This window comes from Sturnira hondurensis, unplaced genomic scaffold (assembly GCF_014824575.4).
Source record: "Sturnira hondurensis isolate 20B ecotype Veracruz unplaced genomic scaffold, ASM1482457v3 Scaffold0016462, whole genome shotgun sequence".
Taxonomy (NCBI): domain Eukaryota; kingdom Metazoa; phylum Chordata; class Mammalia; order Chiroptera; family Phyllostomidae; genus Sturnira; species Sturnira hondurensis.
Genome location: NW_028089093.1, coordinates 933682 through 956345, shown reverse-complemented (window position 1 = coordinate 956345; position 22664 = coordinate 933682). Strand labels below are relative to the sequence as shown.

The following is a 22664-nucleotide window of genomic DNA, read 5'->3' as shown; positions in this document are numbered from 1 at the left end:
TATATATTAGTTTTGAGTATCCTGTGAGATGGAGGAACTGATATCTTTATTTTGTAGATGAAAACACCAAGATTTCAGAGAGTAAACTGATTTAAATGTCATATGGTAGTGCAGAAATTAAAGTAAGAAGGCTCAGTCCTTGGTAATAACCTACGATGACATTGAATGGGATAGGTGATACCAAGATATAAGGTGATAGGATTTTGCTTAGGCTGCTGCACAGGATAACATTCATTGCCTTGGTTAATTTATACAATAAAGAATCTGGCCTTTTACTTTTAGGCTCAGAAAGCTGATTTGGCTTTTATTTTCTGTCAACTGAGACTTGAGCCGTCAGAGGTGAACTCAGATCTTCCAACTTTATGAGGCTAATATTTAAGTTTTAAATATAAGATTATTAATTTATAATGGGAAATAATTTTTCTAGGGACCTGTTCATTGGATTTTACTTTGAAAAGCTAAACAACAATAATAAGAGGAAGCTGTTTAGTGAGCATGAGATCAAAGGGTGTTAGAAGAATCAAATGTTCAAGGCATTGGGCTCTGGTAACATGATATATTCATCTCACAGTAGGAACGATGATGCCTATGGACTGCAATTCTTAAATTCTGTTTGCTACAACCCCCTACATTGCTTTCTACATTTGGAATGCTTTTCCCAGAAGGATCAGAATTCTCAGACTCCTGGCACCTTGGTTCTCTTTCCTGGACTGTACATAATGGTGTCTGCCAACATTTCCCTCTGAGGCTTCCCTTTTTCTGGACCTTGACATTCTTGTTTTGTGTATGTTAATGTATTAATTCAGAGTGCATTTAAGTCTCCTTGCCCTGGGACTCTTGTCTCCTTAAGGTGATTTAGTTTACTTACTTATATATTTTTTCTGTGACTTTTCCTTTTTCCTTTGTTCTCGAGACTACAACCGTTAACTACATTACTTAGGCAACCAAGTAATAGAGGCAAAACTTGCCTCTAGGACTTCTGCCTCACTCCTTGGTGTAAGACTCCTCTGAATGATTCTGATAAATGAAAATCATAGCTTGGTATGTGATCTGGGTTTAGGCTTATCTACAATTACAAAATAGAATCCCAAACCAGGAAGAAGTATCTGTCCTGCTTTCAAATTTCTGTTTAAACCAAAGTCCAGGACCAAGTTGCTATGTCATAAATGGTGTGGTCGTCTTGCAGTCACTTGAGGTTCAACCACTTCAGTGTTGCATATCCCTAAATTTCTACTTCCCTTAGGCCTAGACCCAGAAATGAAGTTAAGGCATTTGCCCATCAAACACCTTCAGGTCATTAGAATATATGGAAGGAAACTTGATTTTTAAAACTTCTAAAACTATAAAGAGTACATACTAAATGTTCTAACTAGCTAGAGAAGATACTAAATGCCTAGAATATTGCTCAGTAAGAAAGATGAAAATATAGTGATTTAGACACATCTTAATATGACTGTTCCAAGTTAAAACTTTTAATCATAGCACTCTAAGAGAATTTCTTCCTTCCAAGAAGGCCAACACTATTTACTTGCTTATGGGTAGTGCTGGGTAAACAAGTCCTGTGTCTCATTGGCTTAGGGAAAGTTGAGAGATAGGCCCAGCAGTTGCTTTTTATACAATTGTGTAAAAATACCACTTGTTAGGTAATGGCATTAAGTGACATAAGTTGCTAGGAACTAAAAATACCTTTTTTATTTTTATTTTTTAAAGGAACAAAATAGAAGAGTAGAAAGTTCAAATAAAGAAATACAAGAAAAGGAGGCAACCATTGAAGAATTAAATACAAAAATAATTGAAGAAGAAAAAAAAACTCTTGAGCTAAAGGATAAAGTCACAGCTGCTGACAAATTACTGGAAGAATTACAAGAACAGATTGTACAAAAGAACCAAGAGATAAAAACGATAAATTTAGAGCTGACTAATTCCAAGCAAAAAGAAAGACAGTGTTCTGAGGAAATAAAACAGTTAATGGGGACAGTTGAAGAACTTCAGAAGAAAAACCATAAAGATAGCCAATTTGAAACTGATGTCCTGCAAAGAATGGAACAAGAAACACACAGAAAGTTAGAACAACTCCGAGCAGAGCTGGATGAGATGTATGGGCAGCAGATAGTGCAGATGAAACAAGAGTTAATAAAACAACACATGTTACAGATGGATGAACTTAAAACACAGCATAAGGGAGAAATGGATAATGCTTTAAGGTCATATCCAAATATTACAGTTAATGAAGATCAAGTAAAGTTAATGAATATGGCAATAAATGAACTGAATATCAAATTGCAAGATAGTAACTCCCAAAAGGAAAAACTCAAGGAAGAACTTGGAATAATTTCAGGAGAAAAGTCTGCTCTACAGAGACAGCTTGAAGACCTTTTTGAAGAATTGAGCTTTTCAAGGGACCAGATTCAGAGAGCTAGACAGACAATAGCTGAGCAAGAAAGTAAACTCAATGAAGCATATAAGTCCCTTAGTACAGTGGAGGATTTAAAAGCTGAGATTGTATCTGCATCCGAGTCCAGGAAGGAACTAGAATTAAAACATGAAGCAGAAGTTACAAATTATAAGATAAAGCTTGAAATGTTAGAAAGAGAAAAGAATGCTGTGTTAGACAGAATGGCTGAATCACAAGAAGCTGAATTAGAGAGACTGAGAACACAGCTTCTGTTTAGTCATGAAGAAGAGCTTTCTAAACTAAAGGAAGACTTAGAAATTGAACATCGAATAAATATTGAAAAACTTAAAGATAACCTAGGTATTCACTATAAACAGCAGATAGATGGCTTACAGAATGAAATGAGTCAAAAGCTAGAAACCATGCAGCTTGAAAAAGACAATTTGATAACTAAGCAGAATCAGTTACTTTTGGAAATTTCAAAGCTAAAAGATTTACAGCAGTCCCTTGTGAATTCAAGGTCAGAAGAAATGACACTTCAAATCAATGAACTTCAAAAAGAAATTGAGATACTCAGACAGGAAGAAAAGGAAAAGGGTACACTTGAACAAGAAGTTCAAGAATTACAACTTAAAACTGAATTATTGGAAAAACAAATGAAGGAAAAAGAGGATAACCTTCAAGAAAAATTCGCACAACTTGAAGCAGAGAATAACATTCTTAAAGATGAAAAAAAAGCCCTTGAAGGCATGTTGAAAATATGTGCCCCTGTTAACCAAGAAGAAAAATTATTTTTCATGGACTCCATTAAATCCAAATCCAAAGATGGTAGCTGGCAAAAAGAAATGGAAATGCTGACAGAAGAAAATGAGGACCTCAAACAACAATGTGTTCAACTAACTGAAGAGATTGAGAAGCAAAGGAACACTTTTTCATTTGCTGAAAAAAATTTTGAAGTTAACTATCAAGAGTTACAAGAGGATTATGCTTGCCTTCTCAAAGCAAAAAACGATGTAGAAGACAGTAAAAATAAACAAGAGGTGGAGTATGAAAGCAAGCTTAAAGCACTTAGTGAAGAGCTTCATCATTTGCAAAAAATAAACCCAACTACAGCAAAAATGAAGAGTTCTATCTTTGATGGCGACAAAACTTTTATAGCAGAACCATTGGAAATGGGTGAGGTTGTTGAGAAAGATACAACAGAACTTATGGAAAAACTTGAGGTAACCAAGCGGGAAAAATTAGAACTGTCAGAGAGATTGTCTGATCTTTCTGAACAACTAAAACAGAAACATGGGGAAATTCATTTTCTAAGTGAAGAAGTTAAATCTTTAAAGCAAGAGAAAGAGCAAGTTTTGTTGAGATGTAAAGAGCTAGAAATCATCATTAACCAAAATAGGACAGAAAATATGAGGGAATGTGATGTTCAGTTAAGTTCTTTAAAAGACGAAGTTGTGACTGTGACAAGCAGCGATTCAGAAGGATCAGTTTTGACAATAAATAAAGATTTTGGTGAATCAAAAATAATGGAGGATGAGAAAATACCTTTTGAAAATATGACTATTAGAAAAGAAAGCAAGCAAGAACAATTGTTTTTGGATCACTTGCCATCAGTAACAAATGAATTATCACTTAGGATAACTGAACCCAGTGAAAATGATAAACTCCATCAGGAGCTTAGTGTGCTCAAATCAGAGCAGGTATGTTTGCTTATTTGTATATGCGGAAGCACATTGTTAGTGTACATTTCGTACAAAAAATGTTTTTATCTTCCTGAAACAGACATTAACCTGCTTACAAGATAATGAAACAGAATACTATAATTTTCATTTGGGTCTACCATTTATATTTCTTTTATCTGTTTTTTCTTAAACATCATTGGCTTTCTTTCAGTTTATCTATATTGTACATTCTGCTCAAGAAATAAGGAAGTAGTAATGGTTTCACATTTCCTTTGGAAAGATAAGAGTTCAGATAACTTTGTTGAGAATGTAAGCTTTAGAAAAGTTATTTACTTTTTTGTTACAGTCCCAAGATTGGTTTCAGGATTTTATTTCATACTGGTATTTTCAAGGTTCCACGACTGAAAATTAACTCTTAAACGTTGAAGTACTCAATGGTTGTGTAGTAGTTATGAAACTGTATTTCCTTGGGGGTGTGGGGATCTCAATTTAGTCCAGTTTTCTTCAAGTATTGTTATGAGGGGGGACCCAAGAAAAAATGGAATTTATTTATATATAATTGTGTATTTATTTTTACACGTTTAAATTTCAGTCACCTTCAAAGTACTTTCCATTTGATTCAATACCCCTGTCAAGATGTTTTTTTCACTGCTCTAAACAGTTTTTGAACTCAATCAGTTTTGATGCCTTTTAGCGCTTCTGCCTTTTTTTGTTTCACCTCTCCCACATGAGCAAAACGTTTCCGTTTGAGGACGTTTTTCATCAGGGAAACAAAAGGGAAAGTTGCTTAGGAAGAGATTGGGTCAATAGGGAGAGTGGAGCACTCGTATCGTGCCATTTTTGCTGAAAAACCGCTGAACACTCAGCACTGTGTGGGCAGGTGTGCTCATAAATCACCCATCATGAATTGGGCAAAATGTGTCAAAAGAGTCTTCAAGAAAAAAAAATCACTGAAGCCGAATGCAGCCTCTCACAGTAACGTCAACTCCTATATTGATACAGATGGGTTCTTAAAACACTCATCCAGCAGGGGAAGCCTGCACTGCAAGGAGCCTGCCCTCCAGAAGATAATTCCGGTTTTATTTGGGGTCCTACCTCATATACCTAAAAGAGAAAAAAGTATTAATTGTATATACAGTTAAAGAATGCCTGTAATAAGTAATACTAGGTCACTCCCAACAATTTATATTTGCTGGATACTAATATTAGAAATAAGAGGAAGGCGTGGCTGGTGTGACTCAGTGTATTGAGCACCAGACTATGAACCAGAAGGTCACTGGTTCAATTCCTGATCAAGACACATCCCTGGTTTGCAGGCCTGGTGCCTCTTGCACATTAATGTTTCTCTTCCTCTCTTTCTCCCTTCCTCTCTCTCTATAAAATAAAAAGGAAACAATAAGGAAAATTCCACTAGGTATCTTGTATATATAATGATATTAACTGTAGCTTTATGTGTTTCTTCATTTATGTATCAAATATTGAATCTCTTGCCAGGTATAGGAGTATAGTGGCAAACAAAGGAGGTTCCTGCTCTCAGAGAGCCTGTATTCTAGTGAGGGAGGCAAGCAATTTACAAGGAAACAAGTAGTTAGACATAGAGGTAAGTCCTATGAAGAAAGTAAAACAGATAATGTGATAGAGAATGATGGGTAGTGGTGGAAACAGCATTAAATAGGATGGTCAGGGGAGGTCTGTTGGAGGAATTGACATTTGAACTGAGATCTGAATGACAGGGAGGAGCCTACCACAAGGAAATTAGAGCAATTGTGAAGACACAGATGAATTTAGAGAGGGAGACTGGAAGAAGAAAAGTTTGAGGAAGAAGAAAGAGACTGGATCTTGCAGAGCCTTACAGAATTTGGAAGATGTTGAGATTTTATTCTACATACAGTAGGAAGTCACTAGAAAGTATTCTCTTTGTTGTTCTAATGTATTCATGTTTATGATATATCAAATGTGAATATCTTGAATTATATCCATTTTGATAACTTAAATGGAGTTAAGAAATTCATACAGCATAACTATTAATGTTTTGTTAAACATCTGGAATTATTTTCAAAATTTTAAACTGGTTTTAATTTAATTACTCGTAAAAATACCATAAATCCCTTAAATATTTTTTAAAGCATTATTGGAAAAGGACGTGAATTTGAAGATGTCAAAATGGTCATATTTTTTCAATAGGAACTTTATTTTTCCTACTAAAGACATCTTCAGTGACATTAAGTATCCTCTCCTTGTCATTAACTTAGAGAAAGTGAAGAGAGACAAGCCTATAAACTGTCCCTGCCCATTCGTCACTACCAAGACAAACCCTCTTAGTGGTAGGGAGGGGAGTGAAGTATGGATGTGTGTGAAAGGAAACTCACAGAAGAAATTGAGCAATAATTTATACAACAGTGACACCTAACAGCAATCTAAATATGCTTAGAAATAATGCTGAGGTCACAGAATGATACCGCTATTCCTGGACTGACCTCAGTAAATAGAACAGATATTTCTCACTGAAACCAAAGTAAATGAGGTATTAAGATTTTTTTAAAAATTAAAGGTAACAATTTTGAAGTATAATTGCATATTATTTTAATATAATGGGAGTTTGAGCAGAAGGAGAAAAATAAAAACATCATAGAAGTCTTGTCACTGTTGCGATGCAAGCAAGGAAGAGGACCTGTGACAGGACTGTTATTGATATGATTGGTTAATGATGCTTGGGAACAACATGGGTTGAGGTGTATATGTGTAAACTGGTAATAATTAGAATTGAAAAAGGCATTGGAGCTTAGAAACTACAAAGAACCACTAGAATGTCAGCTCCTTGGAAGAAAGGTCCCTGTCTGCTGTATCCCTAGGGATGAGAACAGTGTCTGACGCATGATAGGTAGTTAGTAGGATCTTTAAGTTCTGACCGGTGTGGCTCAGTTGGTTGGACATCAGCCTGCAGAGTGGAAGGTTGCTGGTTCAGTTCTGGTCAGGGCACATGCTTTGGTTGCAAGTTTGGTCCTGGTTGGGGTACGAATTAGGTAAAGAAAAGTAATGCAGAATGCATGGAATATATCATGGAAGTGACAATTTCTAGCTTTAAATATAGCAAGTTTGCAAAAAAGAAATATTAAAAATTAAGCTATTCAGTAGAATAGCAAAGTATACACACTCAAGGAAAGAAGAAGAAGGAAATAATAAAGTTAAGAACAGAAAAAAGCAAAGTAGGAATAATCAAGAGGAGAGAATTTTTAAAGATATCAAAAGCTTATTCTTTGAGATGATTAGTTAGAGTTTTTAGGTAGGCCTCTGAGAAGATAATCAAGGAAAAACAACAGACCAAAAATAAGGAATGAAAATAAGAACCTTGACCCAGGTATCACAGAGGTTTTAAGAATCATAAAAGAATACTATCAATAACCTATGTCAGTAAATTTGAAAGTGTAGACAAACTAGATGGTTTTCTGGAAAAATAAATGATCAAATCTAACTCAAAAAGAAATGCAAAACCCGAGCAAACCAGTAACCAGTTAAGCATTTGAAATAGTAGTCAGAAGTATACACTCAACCAAAAATTTTATAATTGTATACACTGAAGTCATTCTATAAGTTGGTATACCAGCTCTTTAAATAACAAATATGTGATCACCTAACTAAATAAAATAAGATGAAAGAGAGGGAAAGGAGGGAGGAGGAAAAGGTACCCAGCATATTTTACAATGCTGGTATAATATTGATACCAAAACTTGACAAGAATAGTACAAAAAAGCAAAGTAGAATAATCTCACTTAGGAGTATGGCAGAAATCATAAATTATTAGCAAATTATTCCAAGGAAGAAACCCATACCAGCATTTTAATAGATACTGGGAAAGAATCCTTTAAAATTAGAGTAATTCATTTATGATCTTAAAACTAGGAAACCAGGAATAAAGAGAAATTTCTTGACTATAATAACGATTTTTATCGAAGTATTTAGCAGATAACATTTGTGGTGAAATTTAGAAGTATTTCCATTAAAATTCGGTATAGGACTAGGATGACCACAATCAACTGGACTGTTTTAACGTTGTCTTCAATGCCGTATGACAAGGAATAAGAAATAAAGAATTTGAACAGAAGAGACAAACTTCAAACCTACACAAAGTGTTTTGAACTTAAGAAAATTATAAAATATTGTACCTTGAGACTTGTTTATATGACAGTATATACCATATTGATAGTGAAAAGATATAATATAGAAATGTAATTTCAAGTTCATCTTTACATTCAACTGTAGTTCCAGTGAAAATTCCAATAAGATTTTTCATGAATCTTGAAAACTGATTTTAAAATTGATGAAGAAGACTAAATATTGAAGAACAGCCAAGACAATTCTAGAAAAAACTCTTTTTACCTAATAGTAAGACATTAAAAAATCGTAACAGACAATATGGTTTTGATGCTGGGATGGAGAAGTAGATTAGTGGCATTTAGTGGAAGACCCGGAAACATAATCCAGATACTTGTAAAATTTTAGTATGTGGAAGAGAAGGCCCCACAAATTAACATTTATTTAATATAATTGAGTGAGTCTCCACTATTGTTCTCGGCACTTGGGATATAACAGTGAATAAAAATAGGCAATAAAAAATAAAGCTGATATTTTAGAAGAGTTAGACATTAAATAAAATAGACAAATGTGTAATGTCAAGTGGTAATAAAGTATGATGTGAGGATGGATCTACCAGGAGTGAAGTGGTGTATGCTTTTTTTTTTTATGCGGATTAGGTCAGTGCAGACCTCAGGTCATATATGAGCAGATAGGTGAAAAGAGGCAAGAAGCCCGGTCAGCAGGAAAAGTTTGGTGTTCAATAAGTGCTTTTGGGAAATTATCCATATACTGTTAAATGCCAGTGTAAATTGGTACAGTTACATAAAAAAATTGGTAAAATCTAATACAGTTATGTGCATTAGCTACAACCCAGAAATTACACTTCTGGGTTGTTCTCAGTGTGATCCCTGTCCAGCAACATCAGTATCACTTGGAAACTGGTTAAAATTCAAATTCCCAGGCTCCACACCAGATCTGCAGAACCAGAAATTCTGGAGGAGGGTCCCAGCGGCCTGTCGTAAATAAGCACTCCAGATGCATGCTAAAATTTGAACCGCTACATTAGAAAAGCACTAGCACATTTGTACAGAGGATGTGTATAGGAATTCACTGCAGCATTTTTGAAATGTAAAAAAATTGGAAATAATCCAGTTGATTTCCAGAAAGGAAATGGACAAATTGTATTATATTCATATATACTATACAATGATTGAAATAACCTGTGCCTACATTGGTAACTCTGAGAAGCATATTGAATGAGAAGAATAGTTTGTAAAATAATACCATTTTGGACCATTTATGTAAATTCTTTAAAACTCCAAGTATAGTACATTGTTGACAAATATATTGAGAAGTAATAGTGTAATAAATGGACTGGACTTGAAACTAATTTTTCCTGGTGATTGTCTCTGGGGAAGGAGGAATGGAAATACAGTAGATTAAATTTTATTTATGTTTTCATTCTAAACCAAAAAGGAAGGGTGCCATTAGGACAGTTTTTTTAAAGGCAAAATACGCATATTTGTTAATTTTGAATGTGTGTAAATAAATGTTTATTACATATACTTTGTATTTCTTTACATTTAAAATATTTTTCGACAGAAATCAAAGATGAAGCCATACTAGCTATTCCAAATACCAAAATTTGCCATATAGTTGAGCTAATGAAAACATTGTGCTTCTTTCCTTGAAAAAGAAAAGTAGATCCATGCAACAGAGTGAAAAGTGAGACAAATACTAGATTTCAGTTTTTTTTAAGACTTTATTTATTTATCTTTAGAGGGGAAAGGAAAGAGAGATAGAAATATCAATGTGTGGTTGCCTCTTGTGAGTCCCTTGCTGGGAACTGGCCTGCAACCCAGGCATGTGCCCTGACTGGGAATCGAACTACGGTTGTTTGGTTCACAGGCCTGCGCTCAATCCACTGAGCTACACCAACCAGGGCCTCTAGACTTCAGTTTTTTATATGAATTTTTAAACTATAATTTCATGTACTTTTCCTTGTCATTGGTATATGCAAGAAAATAAAATTATTTGATGTCATTTAAAAAATTTCTAATGTGTATATACATTCACTTTTAAGAATGATTTAAGGCTCCAGATGGAAGCTCAACGTATATGCCTCTCTCTGGTTTATTCAACTCATGTGGATCAGGTTTGTGAATACATGGAAAATGAAAAAGATAAAGCTCTTTGCAGTCTTAAAGAGGAACTTATATCTGCTCAAGAGGAAAAGGTCAAGGAACTTCAGAAAATACACCAGTTAGAGCTACAGAATATAAAAGCACAAGAAACAGGTAAATGGTTTTTAACAAAATTATAATTACTATGAAGAAAATAAGTATCACTTAGAGGCCACCATTCTGGGATTCTGTCCTTTTCTTAGAACCCGGAGAAGAAGGTGACTGTCTGTCCCAGCAGTTGGATTCATTTATTCTTAGAATCATTGAACATTCATTAAGTGCTAAAATCACTGAAATATTTTCCTATAGGAAGTCACAATCCAGTGGGAAATCAATATAAAATAAACTGTTAGAAAACAGTAGAACAATTTCTGTAATAGAAAGTTGAGTAGAAAGAATGGTAGGAGAGAGCAGAAAATGGTAGGAGAGAGTCTAGTACTTCCTAGGAGGGTGTGTAGAGTGAGGCAGTGGGCAGGTGTAGGAAGGTTGGAATTTCAGGGCAGGCTCCTGAATTTTAAAAGTATGAGAGACCACATTCATTTTGGGGAACTGAGAGTTCAAGGTGTTTGAAAAGTAGTAGGGAATAAAGCCTGAATTATTGGCAGGAGCTTGATCAGAAACAGCTTTGTATACTCGACTGAAGCATGTTTTAAGTTTTATGTTATAGTGGGGTTAGCGTAGTAAGATTTTTTATTGTGAGATGACACCACTGGAGCGAATTGGAGGTGATGAGGTTGGTGATGAGAAGAACAGTTAAGCAAATGTGGCAGTAATTCTGATAAACAGGTACTTAAGTGTCATTTGAGAATGGAAAGTTTAAGAGTTTAGGAAGTAGGCTGTTGTCTGCAGGTAACAGTAGTAGTAAAAGGGAGAAGAATTGAGAATGATTTCTGAGTTTTAGGGTTTTTTCTTCCCCCCCTAAGTTTCTAATGGGTAACAATCCAGGGTGACCCCAGTCATGCAAGTTTGTGGGAAAAATAATAAATACCGTTTGTAATATGTGGAGTTAATAATACCTATTGACTTTGAGAAAGATGTCCAGTAGGCAGTTAAAAATAGAAGTCTGAAATTCAAGGGTGAGGTTTAGGCTCAAGATAAAGATTTGGAAATGAAGTCATTTGAGGTGGAAGACAAGAAGATGGCCTGGGAGACTACTGAGTTAGCCAAAATACTAAGATGGTACTATGGGAAACAACATTTAAGGAACCTTAAGTGGATTTAAGTAGATATCCTCTGTTCAGGATATCTCTAGGCTAGCACTCTTAACAAATTTGCCTGTGGGAATGAGGTGTTTTGTAAGTTTGTCCCATGGGATTGCTCTGTTGGACAGAGGAGAATTTAAAGAGTGGCTTAAATAAAGAATATATACTTGTTCACACTTCAGGAGTTCTTTGGGTTTGGATTTAGTAAGATTTTAAGCAGGTATTATCTTTATTGGTATCCTCTTCAGGTAGAATCTGCCTGTTTTTCACACTGCAAGTTAATGGGTGATGAGTCAGTTTATTAAGTGATAACAAGCATTTTTTAAAAAGTGGAGTAGAACAGAAAATACTGGAATACATGGCATGTAGAAAGAGTAATACTAATTTGTGAAATTTTGTTTCAGTTTTACATGAATCTATATAATACGTTATGATAATAAGGTTTATTGTATTGGATTGCAGTAGAAAAACTGTCATTGCATTATATCATTTTGTAGGATAGAAATTGAAAATCTTACAGACTTTCTGAAACAGTTAACAATGAGCCATAGAAAATGATTTTGAAAGAAACCAAGAATTTAAAACTAATCTTAAAAGTTGCCCTCATATCAGTCTCATAAAAATAATTGCAGAGAAGCTTCCGGGTGACATAGGTTTAATATGATAATAGTACTTTATGTGAATTGAATATCTCATTTCAATGTCTTTTATTAGACGGTGAAACGAAGCCTTTGCAAGTGCTCATTGGAGAACTTCACAAGGCAGTATCTGAAGAATGTTCTTATCTTACACAGGTAGGATATTAAACAGGTACTTTCACACAAGAAATGTTAAATTTTAAGTTACTACTAATTTGATGAGCAGAATCAACTTACTTTTCCCTGATCTCTTACTTCAGTGCTACACTAAAAATGTTCTTGAGTTTTTTAGTTTAAAATGAGCAATTTAAGATTTTTTTCTGGTAATAACTTTGAAACCAAAGAAATTCAGGTAAATTATCTCAGCAGTAGAACAGACAATAGATATAGCTAATAAGAAACCATGGACCAATAAAGTCTCTAGCAGGTATTTCCTGCCCCTGCCCACTTTGGTGGTTGAGTGAAAAAACCCAAACACTCTGATTATATACTGTATGCAGTTAATCATATTTGTGAAGATGGGGTGAAATAGGAGCCCTTGTACACTGCTGTTGGGTGTGTACTACCTTGAGAAGCAGCTAGGCAAGGTTGAAGACATCATGGACACCCTACAACCCACTCTTTTACTTCTAGATATGTTCGTTTATGCTCACAACCACCTATGCCATTGCAGAAGTATCTGTGTAAACTTAAAATATATTAAGTCAAAAATGAGAAACAACTCAGATTTCTACCTGTGGGCAAACGAATAAACAAACTGTGGCAAATCCATTTACTAGAACATCACTTAGTAGTGTTTGATATGTGTACTAATGTCAATATTAGCACACCTATAAAGGAAAAAGTATAAGAGGAAAAAAGTATAGAAACATGCTAGAGTAATCACTTCTGGGCAGAGAGAAGAGTGAATGAAATGGGATATGTAATGCTCAGTTTCTTTTAAAAATATGAAGATAATTTGACAAAATATTAGTGTTTATTAAAGCTAGGTAATAAATTACTTTTTCTGCATATTTGAAATAGTTCATAATTTCAGCTTGTCCCTGACCTCTGTCTCAGCCATTGCATTTGTAAAATGAAGGGGCAGAAGGGTACTTTAGTTGGGACAGATAAAGCTGCATTACTGATTCTGATTACCTATAAAATACAGTATAGCATTGTGCCAAGAGGGCAGGGGGTGCAAATAACCACACCAGCGTCCTTTATTCATAAGCTGTTCTTTAGCCTCCACCTTCACTAGAGGGTTCAGACATTGTCCTTTTGTATCCATTGTTGATAGTAAATATGGAAAGAGGGCCCGAGTCACAGGAGTTCATAAACCAAGTTCTTCATATTTTCATTTCTCCCATTAATGTCTTTACTTGGCCCTTAATCTCCAATTGAAATGTGAATCAGCTTTGTGTAATGGCCCGTCCCTCTAGAGTTTGCCGTGAAACCTAGTTCTGTCACCAGTCATTGATGCTGCCGTGGACTAATTATTTTGTCTTTCTGAATCCTCATTTGTAAATTGGGTAATCATTCAGGTTTTTATCAACTCCAATATAAAATTTCAGCTTAGGAACTGTGCTAAAAATTGAATGTATTCAGCTATTGACAGTAATAGTTTAATTTAAAGCATATTTCAAGAAATAGCAGCAGTAAACAATTTGACCTTTAAGTGTAGAAGTTGATTGTTATTTTCAGCTTTGTGAGGGGCATGTGTTAGAAAGCTTATCAAATAATTATGGGGCATGTGTTTTAATGATGATAGAATTATTTCTTGTTCAGGAGAAAAAAACAATTATGTGTCAAATATTTTTAATTTTTGTATGTGTGTAAACCATAGAAAACTACTCTCATGTTATAGAAAAGTATATGAATATAATCTGCTTCATGCATTGTAATTTCTGTAGAATTTATAGATTTCTTTCCAGTCATCATTTTTGAACTTTCTTCCTTGTCTTCAGGTGTTTTTACAGGGGTAGTTTACATTACAGTGATAACATCAGAATAGGATCCAAGCTAGAAAGTGGCAAGTACAAGTACAAGTACTTGTACAAGTACAAGGTACATGCATTATTAGAAGAAAGCAGAAAAAGTTACAGTTTTATGTAGTGATGATTATCAGTATCTTCCTAATCTAAGAAGAATTTCATTTCCTATATGGAGATTCAGATTTGATATTTCTTTTGCAGATTGATTTGATGTATGGAAGAATGTTTTCTTACTGATTTTTCTGTTATTTTGACTGTCTTTGCATATAGGAAGTTAATGTTTAGTGACCTTTAGTGGAAAAAATCTTAATTTTAATTCCATAAAATAACCAATTTTGTTGTTAACAGACTTTTTGCAGTGTTCTTGGTGAACATACTCCTGCTTTAAAAAGCAAATTAAATGTAGAAGAGAGAAAGAGTTCTGGTGTTCATACTTCTGAAAACCAAGAATTAGAATGGCAAGATTGTAAACACAAAGTTCAAGGTAATGTCTATATTCTTCCCCTTTTCATCCATTCGTGTGATAGTCCTTTCTCATGTAAAAATACAGGAATTTTATACAAGTTCCACAGCCAATGGAACATTCTGGGTAGTTTGGCAGCATAATATCAAAACAAGGTACTTCTGCGAGTGATAGGAATGAACAAAAAAAGCCACTAACATGATTTTTAAATATGTTAAAATATTAGGTATTATTAATAAATTTTTTATTTTAATTTTCAGAAAAAAAGTTCAAGGTAATAAAAGCTTACCACCTTATTAATCAAGTACTTAATTTTCTTAAATCAGTTGATGCTAAACCTTTTCTTTTAGTCATGATTTAATCATTTAGTCTATTAAGTATATCATCTTAATATCTTTATTTCAGGGTTGTAAAATCATATTGAATATACATTTTTTATAATGCAGTAGTTGTGACATAAAGAGAACTGGAACTATGCATATGTTTCCTTCTCTCTTTACCCGCTGTTCCTCTGCACCATCTTTTCCTGATTATAATTCTTTCCTTTATTTTATACCATACATCAGAACCTTTAAAAGTTATTGTGTTCATTGAATAAGTTTATGTCAGTGGTATTTTTTTAAAGAATAAGAAGATAGTCTTTCTTAATAGAAATCTGATATTTTATTTTTCTGAATTGCAGCCTCAATTCATTTCTTGGTGTCTCTTGACAGATCAAAGTTTTTACTTCTGTCCACTTGAACAAAATGTGTACAAATTAATATGTAAAAATAATGAATAGAGACATTTTAATATGAAATTGTCAAGTTATCTTTGTACTGGCTATTTTACATTAATGACATTTTAGGGGTTTTATTACTAAATAAATGAAGTTTACCTCTAGCAGCCATATGAATAATGAATAGATAAACAATACTTATTGAAAGAAGCAGACATTTTCTGTGGCATGAAGTTACTATAATTGTTTGTTTATTGTCTAGACTTTCAAGAAAATGTGCAAACTCTTCTCAACAAAGTAACAGAAGAATACAACAAACTTTTGGTACTTCAGACACGATTAAATAAGGTCTGTGAAGTGGAAAATATATCTTAATGTTTGCATTTATTGTATTACTTGCTATTTTGTAAGCTTCGTTAACCACAAATTTCTTAAATAAGTGAACATGAAAAAGTACATAATTACAATATTAGTGAGTTGAGTAAGTTTCTGCAAGTCAAAAACTGCTTACTTCTTTACAGAGTTTTTGAAATCATGGTAAAGTAAAATATATGTAAAATGTCAAACAGTAAATTCTGAGAGTGTTGCATTTAACTTTATGTATGACTCTAAAACAATGGGTCTGTATGTTTTAGAGAAAAGTGGTAAATAGTTTAGTTGTTTAAAACACAGCGAGGATGTTTCACACAGTGTTACGTGTGTCAAACTTCTTTTCAACGTTTCTTCTAGGGTTCTGCTAGGCAAGTCAGCTGTCTCCTGCACTGTGGCTCCCTTCATGTGTGCTTTAGGCTGCTGCTTCCTCTACCTTGTTTTCTCAACTCTTACACCCCTTTTCAGTTTTCCAGAAATGATATGAAATCTCTCTTGATCTCTTATTTTGTTGATTATGGACTTATATTTTAAGATCCTTCACTATTATTTTAATTAAGTTATGGGAAGGGATGAGGAGGTATATGTCAGAGATCACTGACATAAATGCTTATACAGGCTTAGCTTTTAAAATAATTGAAGACCCGGTGAAAGGTGAAAAAGTGAAACCTGGAGAAAACATATGTCATCTAAAGCGGGCAGAGGCTGCTCAGCTTCACCCTGATGTTGCTACTTGTAGAAATGGGATACCATTGCTCCTGATTCTTTAAATTGATCAATTTTATGTGGTCTTTTGCTTTTAAAGATGCTGAAAAATATTAAAAGTAAAAGATTATATTTAATTGGGAAACAATTAGAAGAAAACAAACAAGAAAAACTGGTCCCCAAAAGAACACTTCAATAGCCTGGATTTACAGTCTTACCTCGACTTTGCAATCTTAGGTATTAAATATATGCTCAGCATATTTTTTTAATTTTTTAAAGATTTTATTTATTTATTTTTGAGAGAGGGGAAGGTAGGGAGAATGAGAGGGAGAGAAACATCCATGTGTCAGAGAAACAACACGGTTGCCTCTTTCATGTGCCCCAATCTTAACCCAGACCCCCATGTGCTATGATTGGAAATTGAACTGGCAACCTTTGGCTTTGCAGGGTGACACTTAACCAATTGAGCCACTCTGGCCAGGGCATGTGCTCAGTGTATCTTGAGCCAGTTTTTCTTTTAATTCTGTAATCGTTTGACTTTGTAGTATTTGCAGCTTTCTTTCTTTTTAAAGAAGATTTTATTTATTTGTTTTTAGCCAGAGGGAAAGGGAGGGAGAAAAAAAAGGGGGGGGGAGATCAGTGTGTGGTTGCCTCTTGTGGTCCCCCTACTGGGGACCTGGCCTGCAACCCAGGCATGTGCCCAGACTGGGAATTGAACCAGTGACCCTTTGGTTCTCAGGCCAGTGCTCAATACACTGTACTACACCAGCCAGGGATTTTGCTGCTTTCTTAAAATATTTTCTTCTCTAAGCTTCTGTGATTTCAGTTCTGTGGCATTTCAGCCTTTGTTGTGGGCTTCCCCCCCCCCCCCCCCCCCTGTTTACTGTGCAGTGCTCTTATCCACTCCCTTGGCGTCCAGAACTCCATCCCAGATACCTTCTTACTCCTGAGATGCAGATTCCTGTATCCAACTGGGTATCTCTATCCTTGAATATTCTGTAGGTGTGCCTCAATGGACATAAGGGTTAAATTGAAATTTATTAATTTATTTCCATTAAGCCAGTTTCTCTTCTCTTCTGAGTTTTGAAAAATTGCATTTAACCAGAAACTTGGGGATTATTCTAGACAGCTTTCTCACCTATTCCTTGATCTTCCAATATATTGCAATATACTCTGAAGGGAGTATAAAAGAAATGAAAGGTATGTGCTTTGTTCCCATTCAGTTATATAGCCAGTAATTTTTATTTGCTAAATAATATGTCAGGTTGTTCTATGCATTGGGAATAAAGCAATATACCATTTAAATAAAGTCACTAGACTGAAGGAATTTATATATTGATTGACTTTGTAAACTAATTGAAAGGATATGATGTACATATATGAAATAGTTATCTAAAGCAACATTTAATTAAATGTTGAAAAGTACTTTCAAAAATAAGCAAACAGGTCGGTGAATGTAGGCATAAATAATAATTAAGGAAGATTTCTTGGAGGAAATTATTTTTGAATTGGACCATGAATGGTGTGTAGACATAAGGAAGGGGAGGGAGAATAGCGTTCCAGGTGGGAGAGATACATGATCAAAAAGTCTTGGAGGTGTAGGTGTGATATATTCAGGACATATTGCCAAGAGGATAACAGACTCTAAAATTAGGGTAGCTGGCTATACCAAACTTTGAATGCTATGCTGGACTTTTATCTTGTAGACATTTAAAAGCTGTTGGAAATACGTGATTATGGGCTGGACTTCAGGAAGTTGTACCTTTAGGAAGATTAATCTGGTGGCATTTGGAGGTAGAAAAGAAGGGACAATTCATAAGAATAGTGTAAGGAAGAATTTGGTAGTTTATGTGGAAGGAAAGAGTAACAGGGCCAGGGTAACTCATTTTTTTCATTCTCTTTATCACTATAACTTGCATGTTAGATGTCTCTATAATAAGGCACAAAGTATGGGTGGGTTGAGAGTCCCAAAGAGCACCTCCAGGTTCAGTTATGGTTGCATAGAAGGACAGGATTGAATATACAGTTGTACTTAAAGATGAGATTAATTACAGCAAAAGAATGCAAAGCAAAATCAGTCTTGAAAAGGTATGATAAGGCACATGGGCCAAAGTCTGGAGGAAAGCAGGGACAGACTTCTAACATCCTCTCCTGGTGGAATCACAGGACACACTTAATTTCTATAGCAGTAGGTTATGACAATATGTGCTAAGTGTTGTCTATTAAGGAGGCTTACCTAAGCCTAGGATTCTATGGTTTTTTAAAATTATTGTTATTAGGTATTAGTCATGTAGGCATCCTTTGCCCAGCAGAAATCCAGACTTCTAGCCAAAGGAAAGCATGTGTTCACCGTAAACCACAGTGTTTGCTCAGTTGAAGCATGAAACACTTTCACCATTTAGGGGGAAGTTTTATTTTAGTGTAGGCTACTGTCTACTAGCTGAGGTCCAACTTGACAGCTAAGGGCCACCTCTTTTCTACACAATGTGTAAAAGTGAATTTCGCATTTTAACCCATTTAGCTACAGAGAGAGGCATTCCAGAGGTTGGTTGGGATCAGTCAGCATTGCAAAGCACTACTGCCTAATGTGTTAGCCTCGTGTTCTAAGCCTCTTCCTCATTTTACCTGCACTGAACTACTTAGTGTCCCAAATGCAGCCTGAGTTTTCACACCCGTGGGCTTTTGGCATATTTTTCTTTCTGCTTCACGCTGCCTGCCCCCTCCAGTCCTGAGACCTAGACAGTTCTCCCTCCATTCTCCAAGCATCTGTACAAGCCTTGGCTTATGGCATGTACCTTTTTTCATCATTTAAAATACTTGATTACCTACCTGTCTTTCTTCTCTGCTCCCATAGTTTCTTATACAAACTTGCATTTGTATGACATTATTTTTCGTATTACATTTATTTGTTTATTCTTCTGCTTCTTCCAATAGATTCAAAACCTTTCAGAATCAAGGAGTGTCCTCTTTAGTTTTAATTCCTCTTCCTAGAACAGTGCTTTGTTTATTACATAATAAAGGCTTAATGAATGTTTACTGAATGAATTAAGTGAAGATACAGAAAGGCTGGGCTGGAAGGTGAAGAATTTACCTGGTGGACTTTATTTTCACTGGGAAGTAGGAAGGTCCTCTGTTGAAGTATATTCAGGGGGTAGGAGCCGGAGGACTTGCTAAGGGTAGTAACCAACTAAAATAGCCTTCTTGGGAAATGGCTCTTATCCTCTTGTTGCACACCTGTTTCTCCAGTACCCTTTGTATATCACCTGCTCTATCACCTGTAGCAGGCAGTCTCTTTCCTCTTGCTGTTCAGTTGCTCAGTAATCTAGATCCATCTTATCTATCCAGTATATTTTCCCCATGCTTACCCTAATTAAACCCCTCAAAGCAAGATCATTGTCTTCACTACTTCTAGAACAGGTCATCTTTCACAAATGCTCTTCCTTATTGCCTTTCCTAATCAGGGCCCAGAATAATTGAGGCACAAGTCAAATCTGACTTCCTTTATAACTCAGACCCACATTGGCCTTTCTTCTCTGTCATTGCCCTTGTGGTCAAGCTTTATAGTTCAGCACTTCTCTGATTGTTGTATTTCCCCAAGTAGAGGATAAAGTGTTTGAAGGCAGATACATCTTTACTGAGTTTTTATTCTTTTCTCTATTGTCACAATATTGGCCCCATAGTAGATGATTATTAAATATTTGATGAATGACTATATATGCACACCTGATTTATTGCTGCCCAGTTTTAGAAGTTAAGGAAGTAAGCTGAGATTGACATGTTTTTGCGTTTCTTCTTTTTGTGTAAAGAGCGGTATACCATTTGTCAGTTACCAGATTGCACATAGGTGATATCCAGAGATGAATAAAAGTTACATAATCTGATAATATAAAATTTATTTAAAATTTTATATGACCAAGTTTTATAAATTTCAAAGACCAAGTCATATAAATATTGTTATGCATTTTATACTAAAATTCTGTACAGTTTCTGCTTTTGTAGAAATGAATTTCCTTCTGGATATGAAAGAACATTATACTTAACTAATATAATTTCAGAGCTTTGAAGGGAATAGGATGTGAATCACTGCATCAAAAGAGAACATGGAATAACTTAGGAACAATATTTATGTCACAATTTTAGGTGATTTTGAAAAAACATTTTTAAATGTTAAGTTGCCTTAATATGGTTTTCTGGATATTGGATCGGATATTTACGTTACTGCTTTTCTTCTTTTATTTTCAATAGGTTCAGGGACAGCAGATGGATCATGAGAAACTTGAATGTGCAGAGGAAAACCTACCAAAGGACGAAACAGAGTGTTTATCAATCCATTCTCAGATGACTAATTTGCAAGACATTGGTAATTTTGATTATACACCACAATGCGGTATTTTTTGTTTGTTTGTTTTTTTAATATTTTTTTATTTAATTCTTGTTCAAGTATAGTTTTCTGTCTTTTACTCCCATCCCAGCCCACCCCCCCAGTGCTCCCGAGTATTTTTATACCAACTATTCAGTATTTGTTATTTAAAAATTTGAGCCAGCTTTGGGCAGTTCATCGTAACCTCTCTTGTCTCAGTTTTCCCACCCTCAAAATGAAGAGTGTGGAGTCCTCTCTTTCATCCCTCCCCAGCTTCTTACATTTCATGATTCTAAATTGTTTTCAGTTAAAAAACATAAGAAGGGTGGACTTAGGGTTGCTACACTTATAAAGACAGAAGTGATCTTAAATTACACTATTCATGTTTCCTGGTTTTTATCAGTGAAAATGAGTTTGAGTTGAAACCCATGTTGTTAGTACTAAAAAGCATTATTTTTTCAAAGAGGGATGAATATTCTCTGCACGCACAAAGAAAGTGATTGTGGTATTTCGGTAAGAAGTTTGTGTTAAATGTGGGTTTTTTTCTGTTTATGTAACTTAGATGTCTGTCATAAAAGGAAGTTATCTACTCTGCAAGATATTGAAAAAATTAAACAACTTGAAGGACAAGTCCAAGAATTAGAAAACCTGATATCCTCCTTGCGGCAACAATCGAAAGAAACTGAAGAAAACTATGGGGCAGAGATCCACTGTTTGCAGAAAAGGCTTCAAGCAGTTAGTGAATCCGCAGTTCAGCCAAGGTACCCATCTGCTTACAGTTTCATTCAATTGTACTTGCAGCTTAATAACAATCATAATATGGTCATTTTAATAAAAAATATAATTTAAAATTATATGAAAGAGATGGGATGTAGCATTATCAAGAAATAAGAATAGGAGGTAATTCTTTATCTTGAAATGTATAAAATAAATGTTAATGTAAACCAGATATTTTTAATAGGAATTTTACTTTCATCTGTTTTTTTATAAAGATACTTGTTGCTATTAATTGCTGGATTAAATGAGGCAGTGTGTGTGTGTGTATTTATTGTTTATTGTATGCCTAGTCTTTACTACTCTATGTGGGGAATACACAAGGACTGTAAGATGTGATCATTCAAATCGTGGCTGGACTTTCTCCATTTGACTATCTAAATGCTCATATTAACTGTGTCCAAATGGAACTCCTTAAAGTTCTATTTAAGAACTTCCCCTTAAAGTGTGCTTTTTCTGTAGCCATCTCCATCTATGGTGACTCCTCTTCCTCTCATATATCATTTTCATCTATCAGCAAATGCTGTTATCTCTACCCCAAAATACACCCAGACTGGTTTACTTCTCACCATCCCCCCACCCCCAGTCTTTGCCACCATCATGTCCATCTGGATTATGACAACAACTCATCTCCCTGCTTCTACCCTAACTCTTCCCCAGAGTCTGAACTCAACAGAGCTCCAGAATTTGTCTTTTAAAATTTTAAGACAGATCTGGTTATTTCACTGCTCTTGTGTTCTTACACTGCCTTACTGGGTCCTACCTGATTTATCCCTGTTACCTTTCTGACTGTATCTACGGACTTGCCTGTCACTTAACTATTCTCTGGCCAGTCTACCTGAAATCTTCAAACCGTTGGTATGCTCCTGCTTTAGGGACTTTTCATTGCTGTACCTTTAATTAGTGGACATTGGATCCTATCAGATGTGCATGAAGACATTCACTCCATGCCAAAATGTTCTCAATACCTAATTCCCACTCTTCTGAAAGATTGAAACCCCAACACATCTACCTATCCCCACATGCCTTTCCCAGCTAGATTCTTGAGGTGAGGAGAGTCATTATTGGCAGTACAGTCACAACACAATTATTGAATCAATAAAATGTGATTGTATTTTTTTAATCCTC

At 35.0% G+C, this 22664-nt stretch overlaps 1 protein-coding gene across 1 annotated transcript in view; it reads left to right on the top strand.

Moving 5' to 3' along the window:
- Nucleotides 1-22664, top strand: part of AKAP9 (A-kinase anchoring protein 9) — a 181130-nt gene that overhangs the window by 49298 nt on the left and 109168 nt on the right. The window contains exons 8-14 of the mRNA XM_037066078.1: nucleotides 1711-4095; nucleotides 10235-10448; nucleotides 12251-12330; nucleotides 14496-14631; nucleotides 15591-15676; nucleotides 20648-20762; nucleotides 21325-21523. Coding sequence (XP_036921973.1) covers nucleotides 1711-4095; nucleotides 10235-10448; nucleotides 12251-12330; nucleotides 14496-14631; nucleotides 15591-15676; nucleotides 20648-20762; nucleotides 21325-21523 — 3215 coding nt within the window. The remainder of the gene's footprint in view (nucleotides 1-1710; nucleotides 4096-10234; nucleotides 10449-12250; nucleotides 12331-14495; nucleotides 14632-15590; nucleotides 15677-20647; nucleotides 20763-21324; nucleotides 21524-22664) is intronic.